Here is a 24,190-nt window from a genome sequence, read left to right as displayed (position 1 = left end):
CCTGAAAGACGAGGCTGCCCTCGTCCCGAAAGACGAGGCTGCCCACGTCCCGAAAGACGAGGCTGCCCTCGTCCCGAAAGACGAGGCTGCCCTCGTCCCGAAAGACGAGGCTGCCCACGTCCCGAAAGACGAGGCTGCCCACGTCCCGAAAGACGAGGCTGCCCACGTCCCGAAAGACGAGGCTGCCCACGTCCCGAAAGACGAGGCTGCCCACGTCCCGAAAGACGAGGCTGCCCACGTCCCGAAAGACGAGGCTGCACTCGCCCCGAAAGACGAGGCTGCACTCGCCCCGAAAGACGAGGCTGCACTTGCCCTGAAAGACGAGGCTGCATTCGCCCCGAAAGACGAGGCTGCATTCGTCCCGAAAGACGAGGCTGCATAAGTCCTGAAAGACGAGGCAGCATTAGTCCTGAAAGACGAGGCTGCATTCGCCCTGAAAGACGAGGCTGCATTCGCCCTGAAAGACGAGGCTGCATTCGTCCTGAAAGACGAGGCAGCATTCGCCCTGAAAGACGAGGCTGCATTCGTCCTGAAAGGCGAGGCAGCATTCGCCCTGAAAGACGAGGCTGCATTAGTCCTGAAAGACGAGGCAGCATTCGCCCTGAAAGACGAGGCTCCATTCGCCCTGAAAGACGAGGCTGCATTTGCTCTGAAAGACGAGGCTGCATTCGTCCTGAAAGACGAGGCAGCATTCGCCCTGAAAAACGAGGCTGCATTCGTCCTGACCGACGAGGCAGCATTCGCTCTGAAAAACGAGGCTGCATTAGTCCTGAAAGACGAGGCAGCATTCGTCCTGAAAGACGAGGCAGCATTCGTCCTGAAAGACGAGGCAGCATTCGTCCTGAAAGACGAGGCAGCATTCGTCCTGAAAGACGAGGCAGCATTCGCTCTGAAAAACGAGGCTGCATTAGTCCTGAAAGACGAGGCAGCATTCGTCCTGAAAGACGAGGCAGCATTCGCCCTGAAAGACGAGGCTGCATTCGTCCTGACAGACAAGGCAGCATTCGCCCTGAAAGACGAGGCTGCATTCGTCCTGACAGACGAGGCAGCATTCGCTCTGAAAGACGAGGCTGCATTCGTCCTGAAAGACGAGGCAGCATTCGTCCTGAAAGACGAGGCTGCATTCGCCCTGAAAGACGAGGTTGCATTTGCCCTGAAAGACGAGGCTGCATTCGTCCTGTCTTGAAAGACTTAGCGCCGAGCGTTAAGGCAAAAAGATATTCATTATGCCGCTCGGCGCGTTCGGTTCCGACCAGAGGGTTCATAAGGCCGACTGGCGCTCTGGGACAAAAACCGAGTCAATGATGGTTTGTAAGCATTGATATTAGCAGAGAATATCTATGACTTAAGAATTGCCATTAAAATCAAAAGGGATGCAATGCAAAACTCTAAAAGCAGTGTAAGAATCTTAACGTTCAACGCTCTTTGCTTTACCATGGCAAGGGCGAGCATTCTTGGGAACGTTAACAGGAACGCTCGCGAGGGCGTTTGCTCGTGAGCTAACGCCTCTCGTTTCCTTTCGCCGATCGACGTTCCTTCTCCCATGGGCCGGGGAGCTTGGAAGAGGTCTAAGGCTAGGAAAACAACGTCCCTGTGCTGAAAGAATCCAATGCCTAATTTAGCACTGAAAACTTGCACTATTAAACTCTTACACAAAAAACCATAATTAGTCCTGCCCGTTGTGAGAGAACTTATTCTTCTGCCACGGGCTTGAATGAGAAAGCAAAAACGTCTCTAGTACTTGCTATATAAACTGTAACAAAATATTTTTATAGCATATAAAACTGACATTCCATAATAAAATAAAAGATGTTGAAGACACTCACCCGGTAGTTACATATAACCACCGGTAAAATTAAATGTCATAAATACCTACCCGGTAGTTACATACAAACGCTGGGAAAGTTATACGTTAAAGATTAATATGAACAGAAAAAAGGGAAAACAAATGTAATCCACAATTAATTCAAAGGGAATTCAAAAACAAGCGAGTTGAAATGATAAAAAGAACAGATATAGCAATAACGTATCTATATATATATAAATGTAAACAATAGGAACATATAAATGAAAATGCTACTAAAACTAGAATTTCCATATAAATTAGTTGTTGTTGGAGAATAATAGCCAACACTTTAATTCCCATATCGAAAGAACGCTACCAAGGCATGTTGGGACTGCACCGATAGTAACGAGTAACAGCGCAAATTAACCATACGCTAGTTCTATTTAATTTATGAAATTAGATCGATGATTTAAAGAACGAATACCAAATGGACAAATATTTCTTTAAAATTTTACATTAAAAGTTAAAAAACTTATATAAGTGGAATTCCTCCCATTCTTTGCATAAAACAAATAAAGAGAATTGTAAGACATACATGAAGATTACGTCACAAGACTGTGACGCCATAGAGTTGCCAGAACGTATTTCCGTCAAAAGGATTAAAAACTTCGCAACTAAAATATAGTGCACAAACAAAACCTCTGCATACAAACTGTGAGGATCAACCGACACTTTCGGTAACCTCATCTTGCATAAATCACTCGCACAAACACGAAAATTAAGTTATCACTCATGATAAACAATAATAAAACACGATTGCCAAAACCCTAAATCAGTGTACTTCACCAAACGAAGTCCAAAAAGCGAAGAAGGGAAAATGATTCGAAAAACTCTCAATGGTGGACCGACGATGTTTTCGATCCAGCCGGCAGAGATGAACTGAAGTCTTGGACACGGGAATGATTCCTTGGACCACCCTGTGACGGGTGTTACCACCTACCTCCCAACCACCAAAAGGCGGTTGCCTCGTTTTGAAAAATTCTCCCGATTTAGAGATATCAGCTATATATATATAACTGCCAGGTAAGTACTATTCATAAAAGTTAGCGTTTATAGAGACGGAGAGTATATATTGTGCAGCTGTAAAGCTTATACATGTACTGTATACTCAAAATCAAGACAGAATGTTGCATAGACTCACATACAATATTAGCTGTAGTAGGACAAGTTCATGAACCTCTGATACAGTGTTTCCAAGTACTGCCATTCATCAAAGAATACTAATGCCTGTGGGAAACCAGATGGAACTTCTTTAGCTGGGCACCTTTCTAGGCTTTCATACTATATTTCCTTCAGTCTAACTACCACCGACAGAAGAAGAAAGCAAGGATGTAATGCAAGTTTCCTTCCCAAAATTTCACCAACTGGTCCTCAACTCATCCGTAACAATCTAGATTAACGTCGAATAAAATACAAGGGTGCTATTTATTTCAGCACCAGGAAAAGTAATTGAAGGCAAGGGGTTTGATGCCAGAGCATGGGTTTTGACAGCAGCAGGACTGTAGCTTAATGCTCTTGAATTGCCATTTAAGAAGAGTCCCGGAACAAGAAAAGGGACAAGAATGTGCCTAAAGTACTGTAATTCCGTGGTACTGACAACACTCAAGGGATACCAACATCCCAAGAGCAGAAACAGGTAAAGCCAGTGACCATTTGTGGAATGTCCATCATTCCTAGGTAAAAACCACCATTGATGGAGAGCAGACCAATTTGCTGCCATCCTTTCTGATCCCTGTTAAGAATGAAGGGAATGAGAAACAGATCCAGTCTAAGAAGCAGGGGTTACAGAGCAACAAAATAAATAAATCGGAAAAATTAGCGCATGGAGTACAGTATTATCTCCTACGAGTCAAATTATAATTGGACCTCTTCTCAATACTGCACTTCCCCTGAGGATAACAATCCGCAGACCTCTTATAACAGTAAAGAGAGCTTAATGTAGAGTATTCATATCTATTGGTAGAAATAAATGAGGTCCCTTTTTTTTTCATTTGTTTGATGTCGGCTACCCCCAAAATTGGGGGAAATGCCTTGGTATATGTATGTATGTATAATTTTCCTTCAAATGTTATTTACAGGTACAATATTTTTCGCCACTGAAGAATATCAATTAAGGGAGAACGCTTCATGCAAAATATTGAAAATTCCAACAGCATTAGACGAGTCTTTACTCAGTCATAATTGAATAACAATGAGGGTGGTACACATACTACTCAGTTACCTGACACTATGAACTACCTTATTGACAATTTTCAGTAACTAAACCAGGTTGTACCAAGACATACCCATATAAAAGATGAAGATTTGTACTTCCACATGAAAACATGCTTTCAAAACCTTGTTCAACTATCAAATATGAAGTTGTATACAAATAATACTCAGAGCAGATAAATAAACATGAAATTATTGATACAAGAACATATTGTATTGGGGTACCAACAAAGATAATACCCTTTCTTACAATTTATTACAAAATGCCATTACTTACCTGGGGGACTAAGTAATCACACACAGTTATGATTATACCAGTAACGGAGATCAATGTCAATACTGAGGGTTCAATATACCAGACCATCCTAAAAGGGAACAAATAATGAGATTGATTTGAAATTTCTGTACATAGTAATGATAGTAATGAATGACTCTACAAAGAAATAACAATCCTTGTCTACACAATGAAAATTAAGGTACCATAATTTCAAGATATGTTAATTTCAAAAAAAAAAAAAAAAAAAAAAAAAAAAAATCATAGTCACACATCAATAGTTTTTTTTTTCCTTTACAGATTAAACTATAAAAAGTACTATGATATGCAATGTTAAATTTTCGTAAAAAAAATTATGAGGCAGTCAAAATTCCAAACCATCTGAATATAATTGGGGTTATCACCAACACACAATAGGTAAAGATATGTTTTCAGAAGAAAAACAAATTGGTATAAATAGACTGAATTACAAATTGGATCCATCTTTAACAAGATAAAGTTGTATCTGAGACAAGTTACATTATATGATGGCTGTGAACAGCAGCAGATATAATTTTATCCAATTTAAAACCTAAAATAAAACTTGAAAGGAGAGAACAAAGGCTTATACTATGATTAGAGAAAAAAGTCATGACATAAAGAGGAAATCTTGTCTGAACACATCAAATGTCATCATCATAGCCATATTTGTGCCGGCTTTTCCCTTTATAGACTTGGATGTGCCCAAAGGCCTTCCCACTTTCATCTGTAACACATGTTTTGCACAAGGAATAGAATTTCCTTAGTGATAGGGTCCCTTTCTGTCATGATTTACTATGCCCTCTCACTGGTATTTGTAAGGCTACATGCACATCTCCTGATCTTCTGATTAGTTCTTCGTCACCCTCTTCTCATCTGTCCATAGAATCTCAATTTTTAGATTTCTGCTTATTTTCCACCACTTTCTCACTCTGGACATGAAAACTAAGTCTATATTTACACCTCAAAATCTACTTTTTTTGTTGTCAGTGCCAAAAAATGATATTTTGATAATAAAATAAATTTTTGAATATACTTACCCGGTGAATATATAATAGCTGACGTCTCCGACGGCTCGACAGAATTCAAAAACTCATGAGCGATCGCCATGAAGGTAGCGGGTGTGCCCACCAGCGCCGACTATCGGCCAGATACCGCATATACATGTAAACAGCTCCAGTTCTTCTCATCCCGCTGGGTCTCTATCGGGGAGGAAGGGGGGGCCTTTAATTTATATATTCACCGGGTAAGTATATTCAAAAATTTATTTTATAATCAAAATATCATTTTTAAATATTAAACTTAGCCGGTGAATATATAATAGCTGATTCACACCCATGGTGGTGGGTAGAGACCAGTATTAATACAGTTTACGGCGTATATGCTTAGAGTTTTTGACAGTTATATCATAACAAAACCCAAATAAATATAGGTACCTGGTAAGGAAGCTGACTCTAACGATTACTCTGCCTTGTTAGTCCGCTTTCCTCACGAAGCCCAGCCATCCTCTTAGGATGCTGAAAGACTCCCAGGAGCTGAAGTATCCAGGGCGACAACCCATACAACAGGACCTCATCAAAACCCTTAATCTGGGCGCTCTCAAGAAATGACATTTGACCACCCGCCAAATCAAAAAGGATGCGAAAGGCTTCTTAGCCTTCCATACAACCCAATTAAAAACATTTCAAGAGAAGATTAAAAGGATATTGGAATTAAGGGAATGTAGTGGTAGAACCCTTACCCACTACTGCACTCGCTGCAACAAATGGACCCAGTGTGTAGCAGTCCTCATAAAGAGTCTGGACATCTTTTAAGTAAAATGACGCGAATACCAACTTACTTCTCCAAACGGTCGCGTCCATAATACTTTGCAGAGATCTGTTTTGCTTAAAGGCCACGGAAGTTGCTATAGCTCTTACTTCGTGCGTCTTAACCTTAAGCAAGCAACGATCTTTTTCACTCAAGTGAGAATGAGCCTCTCGGATTAAAAATCTAATAAAATATGACAAAGCATTCTTTGACATAGGCAATGAAGGCTTCTTAACTGAGCACCACAAGGCCTCAGATCCACCTCATAAGGATTTAGTCCGAGCTAAATAAAACTTCAGAGCTCTAACTGGACACAGCACTCTTTCAAGCTCGTTGCCTACGATCTCTGACAGGCAAGGTATATCAAATGACTTAGGCCAAGGACGAGAAGGCAGTTCATTTTTGGCCAAGAAAACCAAGCTGAAGTGAACATGTGGCTTTATCTGTAGAAAAGCCGATGTTCCTACTGAAGGCATGAATTTCACTGACCCTTTTAGCCGAAGCCAAGCACACTAATAAGAAAAGCGTCTTGAGGGTGAGATCCTTCAGGGAGGCTGAATGTAATGGCTCAAACCTGTCGGACATTAGGAACCTTAGGACCACGTCTAAGTTCCATCCAGGAGTTGCCATACGACGCTCCTTAGAGGTCTCGAAGGACTTAAGGAGATCTTGGAGATCTTTATAATTGGACAGATCTAAGCCTCTATGTCTGAACACAGACGCCAACATGCTCCTGTAGCCCTTAATAGTGGGCGCTGAGAGGGAGCGAACATTTCTCAGATGTAGGAGAAAGTCTGCAATTTGGGCTACAGAGGTACTGGAAGAGGAAATGGATGATGACTTGCACCAGTTTCTAAAGACTTCCCACTTCGACTGATAGACCTTGATGGTAGATGCTCTCCTAGCTCTCGCAATCGTTCTGGCTGCCTCCTTCGAAAATCCTCGAGCTCTTGAGAGTCTTTCGATAGTCTGAAGGCAGTCAGACGAAGCGCGGGGAGGCTTTGATGAAGACTCCTTACGTGGGGCTGCCGTAAGAGATCCATCCTTAAAGGTAGACTCCTTGGAACGTCTACCAGCCATTGAAGTACCTCTGTGACCCACTCTCTCGCGGGCCAGAGTGGAGCAACCAATGTCAACCTGGTCCCTTCGTGAGAGGTGAACTTCTGCAGCACCTTGTCTAGGATCTTGAAAGGTGGAAAGGCATAAACGTCCAGGTGAGACCAGTCCAGCAGGAAAGCGTCTATGTGAGCTGCCTCTGGATCTGGAACTGGAAAGCAGTAAGTCGAGAGCCTCTTTGTCAGAGAGAGTAGCAAAAAGATCTATGGTGGGTAGACCCCATGTCATCCATAGCTTCTCGCACACAGTCTTAGGCAACGTCCACTCCATGGAGATGACTTGTCCTCTTCTGCTGAGGCCGTCCGCCAAGACATTCATTTCTGCACAAATCTCGCCAAAGGAGAGATGTTACTGCCTTAAATGGAGTTCCTTCTGATCCGTGGATCAAAGAACCGAGCCTTCCAGACTGTCCAGTGGAGCTCCCTAACCCAAATCCGCTGCATCTGAAAACAACACATGGTTTGGGTTCTTGATCGCAAGAGAAAGACCTTCTCGAAGTCTGATGTTGCTGTCCCACCAAATCAGACATGTCTAGACTGAGTTGGAGATTGGGAAAAAGATACTCACTAAGCCCTTCTCCTTGTTCCAATGTTTTAGGTGAAATAGGAAAGGGCATAGGTTGAGTCTCCCCAGAGAGATAAACTACTCCAGCGATGAAAGAGTTCCCACGAGGCTAGTTCAAACTCTTACAGAGCAACTGTTTTTCTCTTGCAAGTGAAGGACTTTTAACAGAGCTTGTTCCATTCTTGCGGGAGACGAAAAGGGCCGAAAAATCAGACACTGTATCTCCATTCCCAAAAAAAGAATAGTCTGGGATGGGATACTGTAAGTTACGACTTCTCTACGTTCACTATGAGACCTAGCTCCTTGGTTAGGTCTAATGTCCATTAGGGGCTCTCCAGACAGCGATATAATGACGACGCCCTGATTAGCCAGTCGTCAAAATAAAGGGAGGCTCTGAATCCTCAAAAAATCTAGAAAGCTTGCTACATTTTGCAAGGGCCTTGTAAAAACAAGAGGAGCAGGAATGAGGTCGGAGTACAGTGCTCGACAGTGGTACATTACTTTCCCGTCCACAAACCTCAGATGTAGTTGAAAGTTTGGATGAATCGGGATGTGGAAGTATGCATCCTGAAGGTCGAGAGAGACCATCCAGTCGCCTTCCCTTAATGCTGTCAAGACAGCTTGGTAGTCTTCATCGTGAAGTTTGTCTTGACAATGAACACATTGAGCGCACTTACATCTTAAGTACTCCTGCAGTGAACGTGGCTGCCAGATCATTGGAGCCATCCCTGATAGTCTTGTTCCTGCAGAGAACGTGGCTGTCAGATCATTGGAGCCATCCCTGATAGCCTTGTTTATGCATGACATAATTGTACAACAAAACTTCAAACGCTCGAAAAACTCCTAACAGGAGATGGTCTAGCTCTGAAGCCGACCATAAAATCTTGGAGCATCTCATGGCCAGGCGCCGGGGAGAGTCTATGAGGCTTGAGAAGTCTCTCTGGGCAGAGGCAGGAACTCCCAAGCCGAGAACTTCTCCCGTGTCATACCAGACGCTTGCTCTATAAGCCAGTTTAAAAGGAGGGAAAGCAAAGGCTGTCTCCCCCAAACTCCTCCTGGTGATCAACCAGTCGCCTAGCAAACGTAAAGCTCTCTTAGAAGAGCGAGAGAGCACTAGCTTAGAAAACAACGGCTTCGTAGTAGCTAGGCCTAGTGTAAACTCTGACGTTTAGGCGAACAAGGAGCAGCAGTTACAAAATGGTCCGGACAAAGATCCTTAAAAATCCGCATGATTTATTTAAAGTCCATAGAGGGCTGAGCAGCTTTAGGCTCCTCTCCGTCTGACAAAGTCCCCAAGGGAATATCAGTAGGAGGGGGATCAGCAACTTCCTCATCTGAAGGAACCTCGTCCGACAATTGATGAGTCTCAAGCAAGGGAGAGACCTGCCGTGGTGGCAATGCTTGACAAGCAGAGTCCACACGCAAAGGAGCATCAGTAGCAGTCAAGGACGCTACGTCATGTAACTGCTTAAAGGACTGACCAGCAACAACAACAGGTGCGGGAGGACGCTCGACGTCAAGTCGAGACTGCCTTGACTGCCTAGATAGAGCAGTTAAAACAACTCTTGACTGCGGTGCTTGACGTTCAACGTCAAAACAAGGCAACTGAGCTGGTTGGCGAACGTCCTGAACGTCAACACGAGACTGCGGCAGCGGCTGAACGTCAACACGAGGCTGCGGCAGCGGCTGAAAGTCAACACGGGACTGCAGCGAGTGATGTGACTGACGTGACAAACTACCGACATCACGTTTCATAACGTCAAAAGGACGAGTAAATGCTCATTTGGGCGGCTGACGGCCAGAGTCTCGTTTAGTGTAACGGCGACTCGAAAGCGAAGGTTCATCGTGAACCTGCTCAACGTCATACTTCTCCATAAGGGAGGCAAGCTTAGTCTGCATGTCCTGCAGGACAACCCATTTAGGATCAACAGGAGTTGGAACGGGCCGAGACGACGGTAACGTCTGTGTTGGCAAAACATTGCCTTTACCGCGACCCTCGGACCCCGTGTTACGCTTGCGTTTAATAGGCGAACCGTCTTCCGACGACTGCAAAGGGTCAGAGCTGTCCCCATGGCTATAGCCAGGACGCTGGACCTGTCCTGAAGGGACTGACTTCCGCTTTAAGGGTCTAGAAACTTTGCTCCAAGGTTTCTTTTGCGAGAAGCCTTCGGATGACGAGGAGAAAAACAGCCTCGCTCGTCTTATGGTAGGGGCGATCTTGCTAGACACGCCCGATACCATAGAGGGAACGTTTGTTCGTTGGTTAAAGCCTCTCGTCCCCATAAGTCCTACGACATTACTTCTCCCTGGTAGCATGGGAGCCTGAAAGAGGTCTCGGACTAGGTGAACGACAAGCACGAACAGACGAACCCTCGGTCGCAACACTAAAAAACACTTTGCGCAATTATCACTTTATCACTACGATTTTCTGTTTTTGCACTTACTTCACTGAAATCGTATTTTTCAATAATTTCACATTAGGCATGAATAAAACTGATTTCTACCTGAAGCACGCAATTCTCCCCTACATCAAAAGGTTATAATTGCGAAATGAGTCGTATAATGTAAGCACATTAGTACAAGCAAAAATCAGTAAAAATATATATCGAATAAAACGGCAATATATAAAGTTAAAAAGATCAGTGACTGGGGAGGAGACTAAACACTAGTTCATTAAAAACTACGTTTTCAATCTCTCACCGTACAGTGCCTTGGGACGAGAATAAAAACTAAAAACGTTTTATCCTTTCTCCCCGTACAGACTTGGGACGAGAGTAAAAAACTGAATCGAGAACAACGTTACTCGCTTGGGACGAGAATAAAGATCGGAACGTTCTCTCTTCCTCTCTCTCTCTCCGTCTCTCTCTCTCTCTCTCTTGATTTCACACAGAAGAGAAATGCCCACTCACCCTTCGTCAATAAACAGGTTATTTGACCAAAGGAAAAAACTGAAAGGACTAAGAAATTGAAAATTAACAAGTTCCTTTAAATTAGTATTTAAAACACTTCAGTTTGAAAGAAGAATGAACAATACGTCAAAATCGATTTACTCTTTCTGCAAAGTGAAACCGCGATTCTCTCTTTCTCTATCGTAACGATAGAGCGCAAACTGCGTAGCATAAATAAACCAAACGTTAGGCCTAGTTCATCTTTGAAACAGCACGAAGACTATTCAAAGAAAATCTTTCATAAAATATCTACTAAAAAATATTCATTTCATAACTCTTACAGAGCAAATGATTTAAACTTAACGAAAATAAAAGTTGAATGGGCTCAACGTTGTTTAACTTCGGTTTCCAAGTTAGGACCGCCTACTCTCGGACTTGGGGAGGAATAGGTAAGGCCGCATATAAACAAAACATAAAATTTATCTTGATGTTTAGTATAAATGGAAAGCTAATCGAAGAGGCCTAATAAAGGCGGGTGAGATATAAAATATATAGAGGAAAATCTATAATTAACAACAACAATTTATAACGTGATAAGATAATTGCTAAAAGCCTAAAACACACTTCCGTACACTAAGGGAAGGGTCGGCCATCTTCACTCTATGGAAAAAAACAGAGATAAAAGAGCAAGGGCAAAACACTTTTACTCTCCTTTCAAAAGCATTTCTTTTGAGGATAGTATTGAATAATCCAACACGGCAAAAGCAATAAAACCAAAACCAAGTACTTCACCAATTCGGTAGAAAACTCGAGGTCATAATAGCGAGTGGAATCGACTTGTCGATGAAACCGACAGAGAAGAACTGGAGCTGTTTACATGTATATGCGGTATCTGGCCGATAGTCGGCGCTGGTGGGCACACCCGCTACCTTCATGGCGATCGCTCGCGAGTTTTTGAATTCTGTCGAGCCGTCGGAGACGTCAGCTATTATATATTCACCGGCGAAGTTTAATATTTAAAATTCTACTGCACAGAGAAGTACAATATTACTCTCATTTAACCATCATAAGTCCTTACTCTTTTATTAATATGGTAATTCTATTAACCAAAAATCTATCTCTATACTTTTATCCAGAATCCATACTCCAGAGTATAGCAGTCCTTTATTGCTCTTCCAATATATTTTGGTCATTAAAATCCTCTTACTTTACGCCTATTTTCTATTCATAAACATTTCTTATGATAACACTACCTTTATCATTTACTACCCTGTACTGTAATTAACTCTTTCACATCAGAAAGATGGCTAAAAGTTGAAATACCAAAAAACTTATAACATTATAAGAACAATATGAATGGTGTTGATTATAACAGTTTATAGAAGTTCTCGATGATTTTTTGAAGGGTTAACTCATGTCAAGTTATGTGTCTTAAAACCAATTAACAACAGAACAATACATAACTGTAAATGAACAATGAAAAGAAATTCTTTCAGTCAGCAAGAAAAACTATAAATAAACTACAATAGAGTATTGTACTGTGCTTTAAAATATAGGCTACACTTTCATAAGCATGAAATGCAATTGAAAATTAAAATATCTTACAAGAACAAAGTTGTAACAGTTGAAACAGAAATGGCTGGATAGTAGTTCTTCTCCCAAATCAAGACCGAGTAGGCTGCACATAGCACTTCTCGCCAGCCTTCCAGCTCTCGCCGAAGCGTCTTTACTCTCTGGTCCTGGAAAAAAAAACCCAAAGGATTCAGTAATAACAACTTCCATCTTCCAGAGATAAAGACAGAATTCACTCACTTCTCTGAAAGTTATGAACATTAAAAATCACATAATAAATTAGCAACCAGTTTTCATACATTAACCCTTTTACCCCCAAAGGACGTACTGGTACGTTTCACAAAAGCCATCCCTTTACCCCCATGGACGTACCAGTACGTCCTTGCAAAAAAAATGCTATAAAAAAATTTTTTTTTCATATTTTTGATAATTTTTTGAGAAAAATGTTATTTTTATTACTAAAATAAATTTTTGAATATACTTACCCGGTGATTATATCAGCTGCAGCTCTGCTGCCCGACAGAAAAACCTAAGGTCAAAATACGCCAGCGATCGCTATGCAGGTAGGGGGTGTACATCAACAGCGCCATCTGTCGAGCAGGTACTCAGTACTCAATGTAAACACAGAACTCAATTTTCTCCTCGGTCCACTGGGTCTCTATTGGGGAGGAAGGGAGGGTCCTTTAATATATAATCACCGGGTAAGTATATTCAAAAATTTATTTTAGTAATAAAAATAACATTTTTCAATATTAAACTTAGCCGGTGATTATATCAGCTGATTCACACCCAGGGGGGTGGGTAGAGACCAGCATTAATTGTTTACATTATGAGCTAAGTATTTTGTATTTCATTTTAGCAGTTATTCAAAATAACAAACATAAAATAAATAAGTACCTGGTAAGGAAGTCGACTTGAACAATTACTCTGCCTTTTTAAAGTACGTCTTCCTTACTGAGCCTCGCGATCCTCTTAGGATGCTGAGCGACTCCTAGGAGCTGAAGTATCAAGGGTTGCAACCCATACTAAAGGACCTCATCAAAACCTCTAATCTAGGCGCTTCTCAAGAAAAGAATTTGACCACCCGCCAAATCAAACAGGATGCGAAAGGCTTCTTAGCCTTCCGGACAACCCAAAAAACAACAATAAAAAACATTTCAAGAGAAAGATTAAAAAAAAAAGGTTATGGAATTAGGGGAATGTAGTGGTTGAGCCCTCACCCACTACTGCACTCGCTGCTACGAATGGTCCCAGGGTGTAGCAGTTCTCGTAAAGAGACTGGACATCTTTAAGATAAAAAGACGCGAACACTGACTTGCTTCTCCAAAAGGTTGCGTCCATTATACTCTGCAGAGATCTATTTTGTTTAAAGGCCACTGAAGTTGCGACAGCTCTAACTTCATGTGTCCTTACCTTCAGCAAAGCATGGTCTTCCTCATTCAGATGGGAATGGGCTTCTCGTATCAACAGTCTGATATAATAGGAAACTGCATTCTTTGACATAGGTAAAGAAGGTTTCTTAATAGCACACCATAAAGCTTCTGACTGTCCTCGTAAAGGTTTAGTTCGTCTTAAATAGAACTTAAGAGCTCTAACAGGGCATAAGACTCTTTCTAGTTCATTTCCAACCAAGTTTGAAAGGCTTGGAATATCGAACGATTTTGGCCAAGGACGAGAAGGTAGCTCGTTTTTGGCCAGAAAACCAAGCTGTAAAGAACATGTAGCCGTTTCAGATGAAAATCCGATGTTCTTGCTGAAGGCGTGTATCTCACTGACTCTTTTAGCTGTTGCTAGGCAAACTAGGAAAAGAGTCTTTAAAGTGAGATCTTTAAAGGAGGCTGATTGTAGTGGCTCGAACCTTTCTGACATGAGGAATCTTAGTACCACGTCTAAATTCCAACCCGGCGTAGCCAAACGACTCTCCTTCGAGGTCTCAAGAGACTTAAGGAGGTCCTGTAGATCTTTGTTGTTAGAAAGATCTAAGCCTCTGTGACGGAAGACTGCTGCCAACATGCTTCTGTAACCTTTGATCGTGGGGGCTGAAAGAGATCTTTTCTTCCTCAGGTATAATAGGAAGTCAGCTATTTGGGTTACAGAGGTACTGGTTGAGGATACTGATACCGACTTGCACCAGTTTCGGAAGACTTCCCACTTCGACTGGTAGATTCTAAGAGTGGATGTCCTCCTTGCTCTAGCAATCGCCCTGGCTGCCTCCTTCGAAAAGCCTCTAGCTCTCGAGAGTCTTTCGATAGTCTGAAGGCAGTCAGACGAAGAGCGTGGAGGTCTGGGTGTACCTTCTTCACGTGCGGCTGACGTAGAAGGTCCACTCTTAGAGGAAGAGTTCTGGGTACGTCCACCAGCCATTGAAGTACCTCGGTGAACCATTCTCTCGCGGGCCAGAGGGGAGCAACCAACGTCAACCTTGTCCCTTCGTGAGAGGCGAACTTCTGCAGTACCTTGTTGACAATCTTGAACGGGGGGAATGCATAAAGGTCTAGATGGGACCAATCCAGCAGAAAGGCATCTATATGAACTGCTGCTGGGTCCGGGATCGGTGAGCAATATATTGGGAGCCTCTTGGTCCTTGAAGTTGCGAAGAGATCTATGGTAGGTTGGCCCCATGAGGCCCATAGTCTCTTGCACACATCTATGTGAAGGGTCCATTCTGTTGGGATGATTTGACCCTTCCGACTGAGGCAATCCGCCATGACATTCATATTGCCCTGAATGAACTTCGTTACTAGAGAGAGGTTTAGATCTCTTGACCAGGTGAGGAGGTCCCTTGCGATCTCGAACAACGTCATAGAATGGGTCCCTCCTTGCTTGGAGATGTACGCCAAGGCCGTGGTGTTGTCCGAGTTCACCTCCACCACTTTGCCTTGAAGGAGGGACTTGAAGCTTTTCAAGGCCAGATGAACTGCCAGTAGCTCCTTGCAGTTGATGTGTAACGTTCTTTGATGCGAGTTCCACGTTCCCGAGCATTCCCGACCGTCTAGTGTCGCACCCCAGCCCGTGTCCGATGCGTCCGAGAAGAGAATGTGGTCGGGGGTCTGAACAGCCAGGAGCAGACCCTCTCTGAGGTTGATGTTGTCCTTCCACCAAGTCAGTGATGACTTCATCTCCTCGGAAATGGGGATCGAGACCGCTTCTAGCGTCTTGTCCTTTTTCCAGTGAACAGCTAGGTGAAATTGAAGGGGACGGAGGTGCAGTCTCCCTAACGTAATGAACTGTTCCAGGGATGAAAGCGTCCCTATCAGACTCATCCACTGTCTGACTGAACATCGGTCCTTCTTTAGCATGTTCTGGATGCATCCTTGGGCTTGACTTGTTCTGGGGGCCGACGGAAAAGCCCGAAAAGCTTGACTGTGAATCTCCATCCCTAAGTACACTATAGTTTGGGATGGAACCAGTTGGGACTTTTCCATATTGACCAGGAGACCCAATTCCTTGGTCAGATCTAGAGTCCACTCTAGATTCTCCAGACAGCGGCGACTGGAAGAGGCTCTTAGAAGCCAGTCGTCCAAATAGAGGGAGGCTCTGATGTCCGCTAAATGCAGGAATTTAGCAATATTCCTCATCAGTTTCGTAAAGACAAGAGGAGCCGTGCTTAGGCCAAAGCACAGGGCTTGGAACTGGTAGACAACCTTCCCGAAAACGAACCTTAGAAAAGGCTGGGAATCTGGGTGGATGGGGACGTGAAAGTAAGCGTCCTTTAGGTCTAAAGAAACCATCCAGTCTTCCTTCCTGACCGCTGCTAGAACCGACTTTGTCGTCTCCATGGCGAACGTCTGCTTTGTGACAAAGACATTCAGAGCACTGACGTCTAGCACCGGTCTCCACCCTCCTGTCTTCTTTACCACTAAGAAGAGACGGTTGTAGAAGCCCGGGGATTGATGGTCCCGGACTTTGACTACCGCTCCCTTTTGTAGTAAGAGAGACACCTCTTGCTTCAAAGCTAGTCTCTTGTCCTCCTCTCTGTACCTGGGAGAGAGATCGATGGGAGACGTTGCTAGAGGGGGTTTGCGTATAAACGGGATCTTGTACCCTTCTCTGAGCAACTTCACAAATTGTGCATCTGCGCCCCTTTTCTCCCAGGACTGCCAGAAGTTCTTGAGTCTGGCTCCCACTGCTGTCTGAAGAAGGTGGCAGTCAGACTCTGCCCTTAAAGGACTTGGTACCTTTCTTATTCCCACGTCTCCCTTCGGCACGAGCACCTCCTCTGCTGGAAGCTCTGCCACGAAAGGGCGGAATGAACCTGGACGCTGGAGTGTCCATCCTGGGTCTAGACACGGTAGGCATAGGGGTGGCTTTGCGGGCAGAAGACGCAACCAGGTCATGCGTGTCTTTTTGTATCAAGGAGGCAGCAATCTCCTTTATCAACTCCTCTGGGAACAGGCACTTTGAGAGAGGAGCAAACATAAGTTCCGATTTCTGACACTGTGTAACTCCAGCTGACAAGAAGGAGCACAGGTTTTCCCGTTTCTTGAGGACCCCGGAAACGAACGAAGCCGCAAGCTCACTGGAACCGTCCCGTATGGCCTTGTCCATGCAGGACATAAGGAGCATGGAAGTTTCCTTGTCAGAAGGGGAGATCTTCCTGCTCAACGCTCCCAAACACCAATCCAAAAAATTAAAAACCTCGAAGGCTCTGAACACTCCTTTCATCAGATGGTCTAAGTCTGAAGGAGTCCAACAAATCTTGGAGCGTCTCATAGCAAGCCTGCGGGGAGAGTCTACTAGACTTGAGAAGTCGCCCTGGGCAGAGGCAGGAACTCCCAAGCCGAGAACTTCTCCCGTGGCATACCAGACGCTCGATCTGGACGAGAGTTTTGCAGGGGGAAACGTGAATGCTGTCTTCCCAAGGTGCATTTTGGATTGCATCCATTCCCCCAACACTCTTAATGCTCTCTTAGACGAGCGGGCGAGGACAAGCTTCGTAAAGGCAGGTGCGGATGACTGCGTGCCAGAAGCGAACTCAGATGGAGGAGAGCGTGGGGCCGCAGAAACAAACTGATCAGGAAACATCTCCCTGAACAGTGCAAGAACTTTCCTAAAGTCCAAGGAGGGTTGCGAGGTCTTGGGTTCGTCGATGTCCGTATGCGGGTCGTCAATATGAGCAGCGTCGTCATCATCAGAAAGTCCATCATCTGAATACTGAGGAGGAAGCGGCAAAGGAGCAGGAGTTGGCTGGGCAGCGCTAGGTCTAGAAGTGGTTTAAAAATCAAAATTAAATTTGACCCACCTGAAAAAAACTAAGTCCCTCAACTTCATAACTCTCTCAAATTCCTCTTCAGACTGAGCTCTCATTTGTACGTTAAAAACATAGATTATGTCAATATTACATCATCGACAGTATTCTACATAGCAAGACGTCACCCAAACGTCATAGTTTTTAACCAGAGATGATTATCCACATTTTACTTGGAACTAACATTTTAACAAAACTAGAATCACAAGACTTGAATACCCAACCAATGACAGTTTTACTAGGAAACTGAACACTTTTCACACAATTTCCACCACTAATTTTTCAGTCTTTTGAGACCTATGGAGGAGTGTGAACCTTCAACTTCTGGTGCGGTTTCTTATTTACCATCTACTTTGACGTCAATTTCTGTGAATTCTCTCCCAAGTTCTTGTCTCAATTGTTATTTAAATTATAAAGATTATGTTTTGTATTATTGTGGTAAAATCGAAAGAATAATAAAGTACTGCCAAGATTACGGTGTTATTGAAAGTGACACTATTTGCCCCACCTGTGGTTCTAAGTGCTGACTTGATATTAACAAAAAATCATTTCAATAACAGAAGGCATGTACAGTGAACCCTCGCTACTTCGCGGTTCGACAATCGCGGATTCACCACTTCGCGGGGTTTTTCCATAACCCATATATATATACATATCGCGGATTTTCCGGAAATTTCGAAAATACCGCAATATCTGAAGACCCCAAATACGATATTTCGTTACCTGTAATTCCATTAATACTGTAATTAGTAATATCTGCTCTTACTGATTGTTCATTGCATTACATATGACATATAATTAAGCACAGAAAGAAATAAAACACGAAAAGAGAATGTGATCATACGATAATTCAGTACTGTATACAGTACGTAGTAAAATTAAATCGAACATGAAACGCAAATCAGATGCAGTCATACCATATTAGAATGGTGTGTACTGTAATGGATATGCTTCTTTTCCATGAATCTTTTGTATGTATACGTACGTAGTACTGCATCCAATAATATTCTTTGTTGCAAAAATCACATTTCGAATAAGCGTACGAGAGAGAGAGAGAGAGAGAGAGAGAGAGAGAGAGAGAGAGAGAGAGGCGTAAAATAGCGTACGTAAAGCTGTATTATTATTATTGTTATTATTATTATTATTGTTGTTGTTGTTAATAAAATTATTATTGTTATTATTATTATCATTATTTATTATTATTACGGTATTGTACTTAATCTACGTACGTTCAGTATGCGCGGGGCATCTTCTATGAGTAGGTAACCAACGCATCATAGTACTGTAAGACGGGTTGTGATTGGTTCAAGCGCTGATAGATGACGAATCAGAACTCAAGTTTTGTAATCTAGCCTCTGATTGGTGTTTTGACCGCTTCTCCAACCCGCAGCATCTCTTTCCGCGGTCACTTTGTCTCCCGCTGTATCGCTGTGTTGACGTTGTTAATTGTGAACTTTAATCTGTGCTGTGCGTGACTGTTTTAAGTTGAACTTTTTGTTGAACTTTCTGTTAAACCCTACTGTACAATGCCTCCCAAGCCTTCTGCTTCTACTAAGGCTGGTAGTGAGCCTAAACAGCACCGAAAGATGATGACGATTGCTGAGAAGGTGACGCTTCTCGATACTATGTTAAAAGACAGTAGAAGTTACGCGGCCGCAGACCTCGAAGACCTGACGAAATCGGGCAGTGAAGACAGTGAAACACAGGAAGAGTTCCAAGAAAATGTCGAAGAAACGGTCTTAACATTAGAACGGCTTGCCAAGCTCTGCAAGCTTGCGAATGAGGTGAAAGAAATGTCGCAAGAGTGGGACGAGGATATGGTTCGTTCTGTACAATTCTGCACCAAGATCGATGAACACATGGCTCCCTACAGGATGCTCTTGCGAAAGAAGAAGCAGCGGCAGCAACTTCCGATCACAATGCCCTCAGAAGAAATTGAAGAAGTGTCTCAGGAAGAAGTTGAAGAGGTGTCCCAGGAAAAGACACCTCCGTCTGAAGAGACGTAAAATACTATTATTGGCTGCACAGTAGAAGACATCATCAGCTTCATCATCATCATTTCTACTGTGCAGCAAATTCATCGCCATCATCATTCAAGTTTTTCTTGAACTTCTTTCGTGGTGAGTACAGTAACAATCTTTATTTTTTACTTAAACATTTTAATATTTGTGTCTGTTTTATAGTTTAGTACTGTATGCATTAAGTTAAAGGGAAGGTTTTAAAAGCCTATCATATTTTTTTTGTTTAAAATTTACATTTACGTACGTAAAACAATCTCTCTCTCTCTCTCTCTCTCTCTCTCTCTCTCTCTCTCTCTCTCTCTCTCTCTCTCTCTCGTAAATTGTTTTCCTGCTTTGCTACGTACAGTATGTACTGTATGATTTTATATAGATACGGTAAATAATATTTGTAATAACATATTTTGTAAATGCTTTTACTGTAAATATCATTATTTATCACTTTCATCATGCGCGTTAAATGCCTTCTTTGTTCTGAGCGTGGTTGTTTACTGAGCGTACTTTATGACGCCGTCGTTTCAGGTGGCGTCATAAAGAAAAACATTTCATTTGGAAGTCCTAAGGAAAATTAAGTAAAACATTGGTAATAACAAAATCAACATACTGTATACATCAATATAATCGATGCAAAAACTAACCTATACATATATGTGTACAGTACACTAAATGAGTTTGTTTCTTCATTATGATCAGAGATAAACGTAAACAAAACATTGGTTGCCATTTTTTATCGTGCTTTTTAGGTGTTTAGGAAACGCATGATATAAAATCGCCTTTAATATTTGTGCCTGTTTTAGTTTAGGGTACTGTAGTACATGCATTAAGTGTTCTGTACATTAAAGGGTAGTTTGTTAACAGTACTACGTACAAGGGAAGGTTTTAAAAGTCCGAATATACATGTTAAATAAATAGGTAAATATGGTGTCAATACTTCGCGGATTTTCACCTATCGCGCCCGCGTCTGGAACCTATCTACCGCGATAAACGAGGGTTCACTGTATTGAAAAACAAGAAGAAAATGAAAAAAGTTGCAGTTTTTACATATCCATTTTAGGGGAACTTGGTTTGAAAAGTCTCATTTATATATAGAATTTAATTTGTTACAGTACTTTTATATAATTATATTGATATTAAATCTAGTTACAAATTTGTTGAAAATTAAGTAAGAATTTCTCACTAAACTATAAATGATTGGTGCTCATTCTTCGTGAGGTTATTGTGCATTGGGTATTGAGTCGGAAAGGTGCAGTTCACCTTTACCCTCCACCCTAAGTAAGTACACAAAAGGTTTTAGGCTGTCATATAATTAATATGGCTCTGTAAGGGGGGCTCCCAGCTAGGTAAGGATATGGATACTAGGTTAGGTTAGGTAGTTTGTTTAGGTTAGCTGGTGGCCTTGCACAAGTCGGCATGTACGCAGTCATCCCCATAGCAAACAATCACAAACACAATGAAAAGAAAACAAAAACGAAAAATTTGGTGATTAATCATATTCTTCTTATGTAAAGCCGACTCTTTTACATAGGAGGAGGATGAAAGCAAAGCTAGAATATACCAGTTAAAATTTTATAACAAGGGGTAGGTAGTTGGCTGGTGGTTATTGCAGCTGGGACTTTCTAAAGGGCTGGTGATGGCAGGGTAGTACGAGTAAAGTAGTTACGAAAAAGACGAATTATCTCTAAATTTGTCATTTGTACCAGTACAAATACAAAACCTCGTTATTTACAAAGGAAACTCTTCCTTAGGCTGGAAACATATCTCGGGATTTCTAGATTTGGACCTTGTAGATCGCAAAAGTATAGGTTCCTAGCACCTTGCGCACCAGTGGTGTTGATATACCAAGGGTTTCATGGCTCATGCAATAAGGACACCGAGCTGAAAATCTCTGGGTCGTAACTCTAAGGTAATGGATTTGTCCTGCTCCAATTCATTAAGCTATGTTTTCATAATGAATTTGCTTGGTCCACCCATGTGGCATTTTTATACTACTGTAATAGGTTTGCATAGTTACTACACACTCCCCCCTTGTATGGAGTGTGGGGACTGACTCTTCTATACAGTAATTATACTAGTACAGTATAGAATAGTTGCAAGCTGAGTGGGGCTTACCTGCATCAAGTTATAACATTTGAAAAGCAACAACTTATGACTGAAAAACCGTTGAAAAGTGAACGCACAGGAACACTTGGGAAAGCACACTGCGAAAAAACACAAGTCCCCACGCTGGGAACATGTGGAACACTAAACGCGCACAAAGGATCGAGAGAGACGAGAGTGAGGTGTGAACACCTCACGACCAAGGAACTTAATGAGGAGAATGGCCCAGAGAAGCAGTGACCTGCCCTAATCCTGCCCTCGGGGCGTATTCCTTGGCGGCGGGGGTAGGCCTATGTAGAGAACGGAGTAGGGGGGTAACGGCGCCAAAAACCTTGGTCGAGAAAGAGAGATCACCAAGTGACTCCAAAAGAAAGTAGTTCTCGGTAAGTATTTTGTGTTGGAACAAACCGTATTTCACGAAGACAACAAACACATGGAAGCAACCTAGCTAGCCCAAGTTTCCTCACCTAACCTAAGATGCCTGATCTTACCTATTGGATGTAAATCGAATCCCTGTGTTGGTTTCCCTTGTGAAATATGGCTTTTCAGGTGTATTTTCTTGATTCACTCCTTATAATAAAACTAGAAAATACGGGTTTCCAACAAATAACACCTCATAATTTCCCCTACACAGAAATGGGCGTAAAACATGAATGACTGCTACTGCGACTTCAATCTCAACTAATTAGCAAGAAAGAACTGTTTCAAAGAGCTGGAAGTAGCGTCTCTTTAGAGGTGACGATAAATGGCCACTTGAATGGCGACTGCAAATGTAACCAGGTTATTTCATTGTATAAAAAGTGGGAAATCAATTGCCATTGTGAATTATTAATCAAGTTAATTGTCTCAGTAAACATTAATTTGTGGGGTTCATAAAAATGGCACATTTGTAGATTGGCAGAAACAGGTCAGCTCAGGTATTGAAAAAGGGTTACGTGGGGGGGGGAATCGTTGGGGAAGCAAGCCTGCCGCTCCCATAGAAAATGAGACTCCTTCCATCCGTGTCTGCTGTCACACACTAATAAGTGTATTTAAGATTATGTTGGTCAAGAACTAATATTTGCTTAGTTGTGGCTCGCTTCAATCGCAAATAAACATTATGTCAATGCTCCACTGGTTTGGAAAATGGCATAGGTCTATGTTACGGTATGCGCGTTAACCGAGTGGACTAGTATTAAGACAGACTAAAATTTGGTGACCCGACTACCTACAAACTATCCGAAAATGGGATATATAATACCAATCAATTAAATTAGTGACACGATTTAACCTAAAATAGCAAACATATAACGGTGCATCCTTAGTAGAGAAGCTAAGGGACCCTACGACCTTCCATTAACATCTACTTGGACTAATCGGCGACTATGTCCACATTTCTACAATATAATTGCATATTCCCTTAACAGTTGGGCAAACAGATATATAAAATATAAATTTTGAACAATAATACAAAGCATAGGCCTACACAGCCTTAGGCCTAAGCAAGGGTACTTGTCTATAGAATCTAAAAATTCGGTCAGGAAACACTTCAGAATTTTACATATTATTATTGTCATGCACGGTAACGACATAAATAAGCATATAAACGGAGAGCGGAATCCCATAGGACAAAATAATGAAACCCGTCAAAATATTAGCCAACTTATTGATAAGGGTCCGAAGTGCTACTGTCCTCAGCGGGCATCATGTCCTCAGTGGGTCCTACCCGCTGAGGCTAAACATGTTATGTAGGCAAAATGCCCCCACCAGGCTATGTTGAGTTGGTGAATGGGGTCTCCCCTGCCGTGTCCCTTTCAGGCAAAGGAGGCATTTGTCAGACTTGATAATTGGTAATAACCTGATAACACCTTCACTCATGAATGTATGCCGAACGATAACATTAGCAACATTGCCAATGATACACAGTGTTACCAACGATGACTCGGATTGTTAAGGTAATATTACCGGTTACACAATATATAAATAGTACAAGGGTACAGAACCTAACAAACCTACCTAACCTAACCTAGTAGTTGACAGGTCACAAACCTCAGGTATTTACTGAGAACGGTAAAATTAGCCTCGATACGAATGATACACAGCGTTACCTACGGTACGGTGACATTACTAGCGACAGTAATGCTGGATATTTCCATACATATTTTAAATAATTTTTCAATGTTTTACACAATATATAAAAAGTACAAAGAGGGTACAGAACCGAACAAACCCACCTAACCTAACCTAGGAGTTCCCAGGACACAAAACTCACGTAGGTACTGGGAATGATAAAATAAGCAACATTACCAATGATACACAGTGTTAACAACGTTGCAAAGGCATTGCTAATGGTAGCAATGCTACGGTAATATTATCATGTATATTTTAATGAATTGTTCCATTCACACTTTACACAATATATTAAAAGGTAAAAAAGGGGTATTGGTCACCCCTGCATATTAGCTATATAACATGTTTAGTCTCAGTGGGTAGGTGCCCAATGTCTCAGTGGGTAGGTGCCCACTGGGGACACAAGTACCCGCTGAGGAC

General features: G+C 42.3%; 1 protein-coding gene across 1 annotated transcript in view; it reads right to left on the bottom strand.

Moving 5' to 3' along the window:
• Positions 1 to 24,190, bottom strand: part of Arl6IP1 (ADP-ribosylation factor-like 6 interacting protein 1) — a 49,373-nt gene that overhangs the window by 24,831 nt on the left and 352 nt on the right. Inside the window, exons 2-3 of the mRNA XM_068372248.1 lie at positions 12,332 to 12,465; positions 4,335 to 4,422 (exon numbers count right to left, since the gene is read on the bottom strand). Of these exons, the coding sequence (XP_068228349.1) occupies positions 4,335 to 4,422; positions 12,332 to 12,465 (222 nt within the window). The remainder of the gene's footprint in view (positions 1 to 4,334; positions 4,423 to 12,331; positions 12,466 to 24,190) is intronic.

This window comes from Palaemon carinicauda, chromosome 4, assembly GCF_036898095.1.
Source record: "Palaemon carinicauda isolate YSFRI2023 chromosome 4, ASM3689809v2, whole genome shotgun sequence".
Taxonomy (NCBI): Eukaryota; Metazoa; Arthropoda; class Malacostraca; order Decapoda; family Palaemonidae; genus Palaemon; species Palaemon carinicauda.
This window is presented reverse-complemented; position numbering and strand designations above follow the sequence as displayed.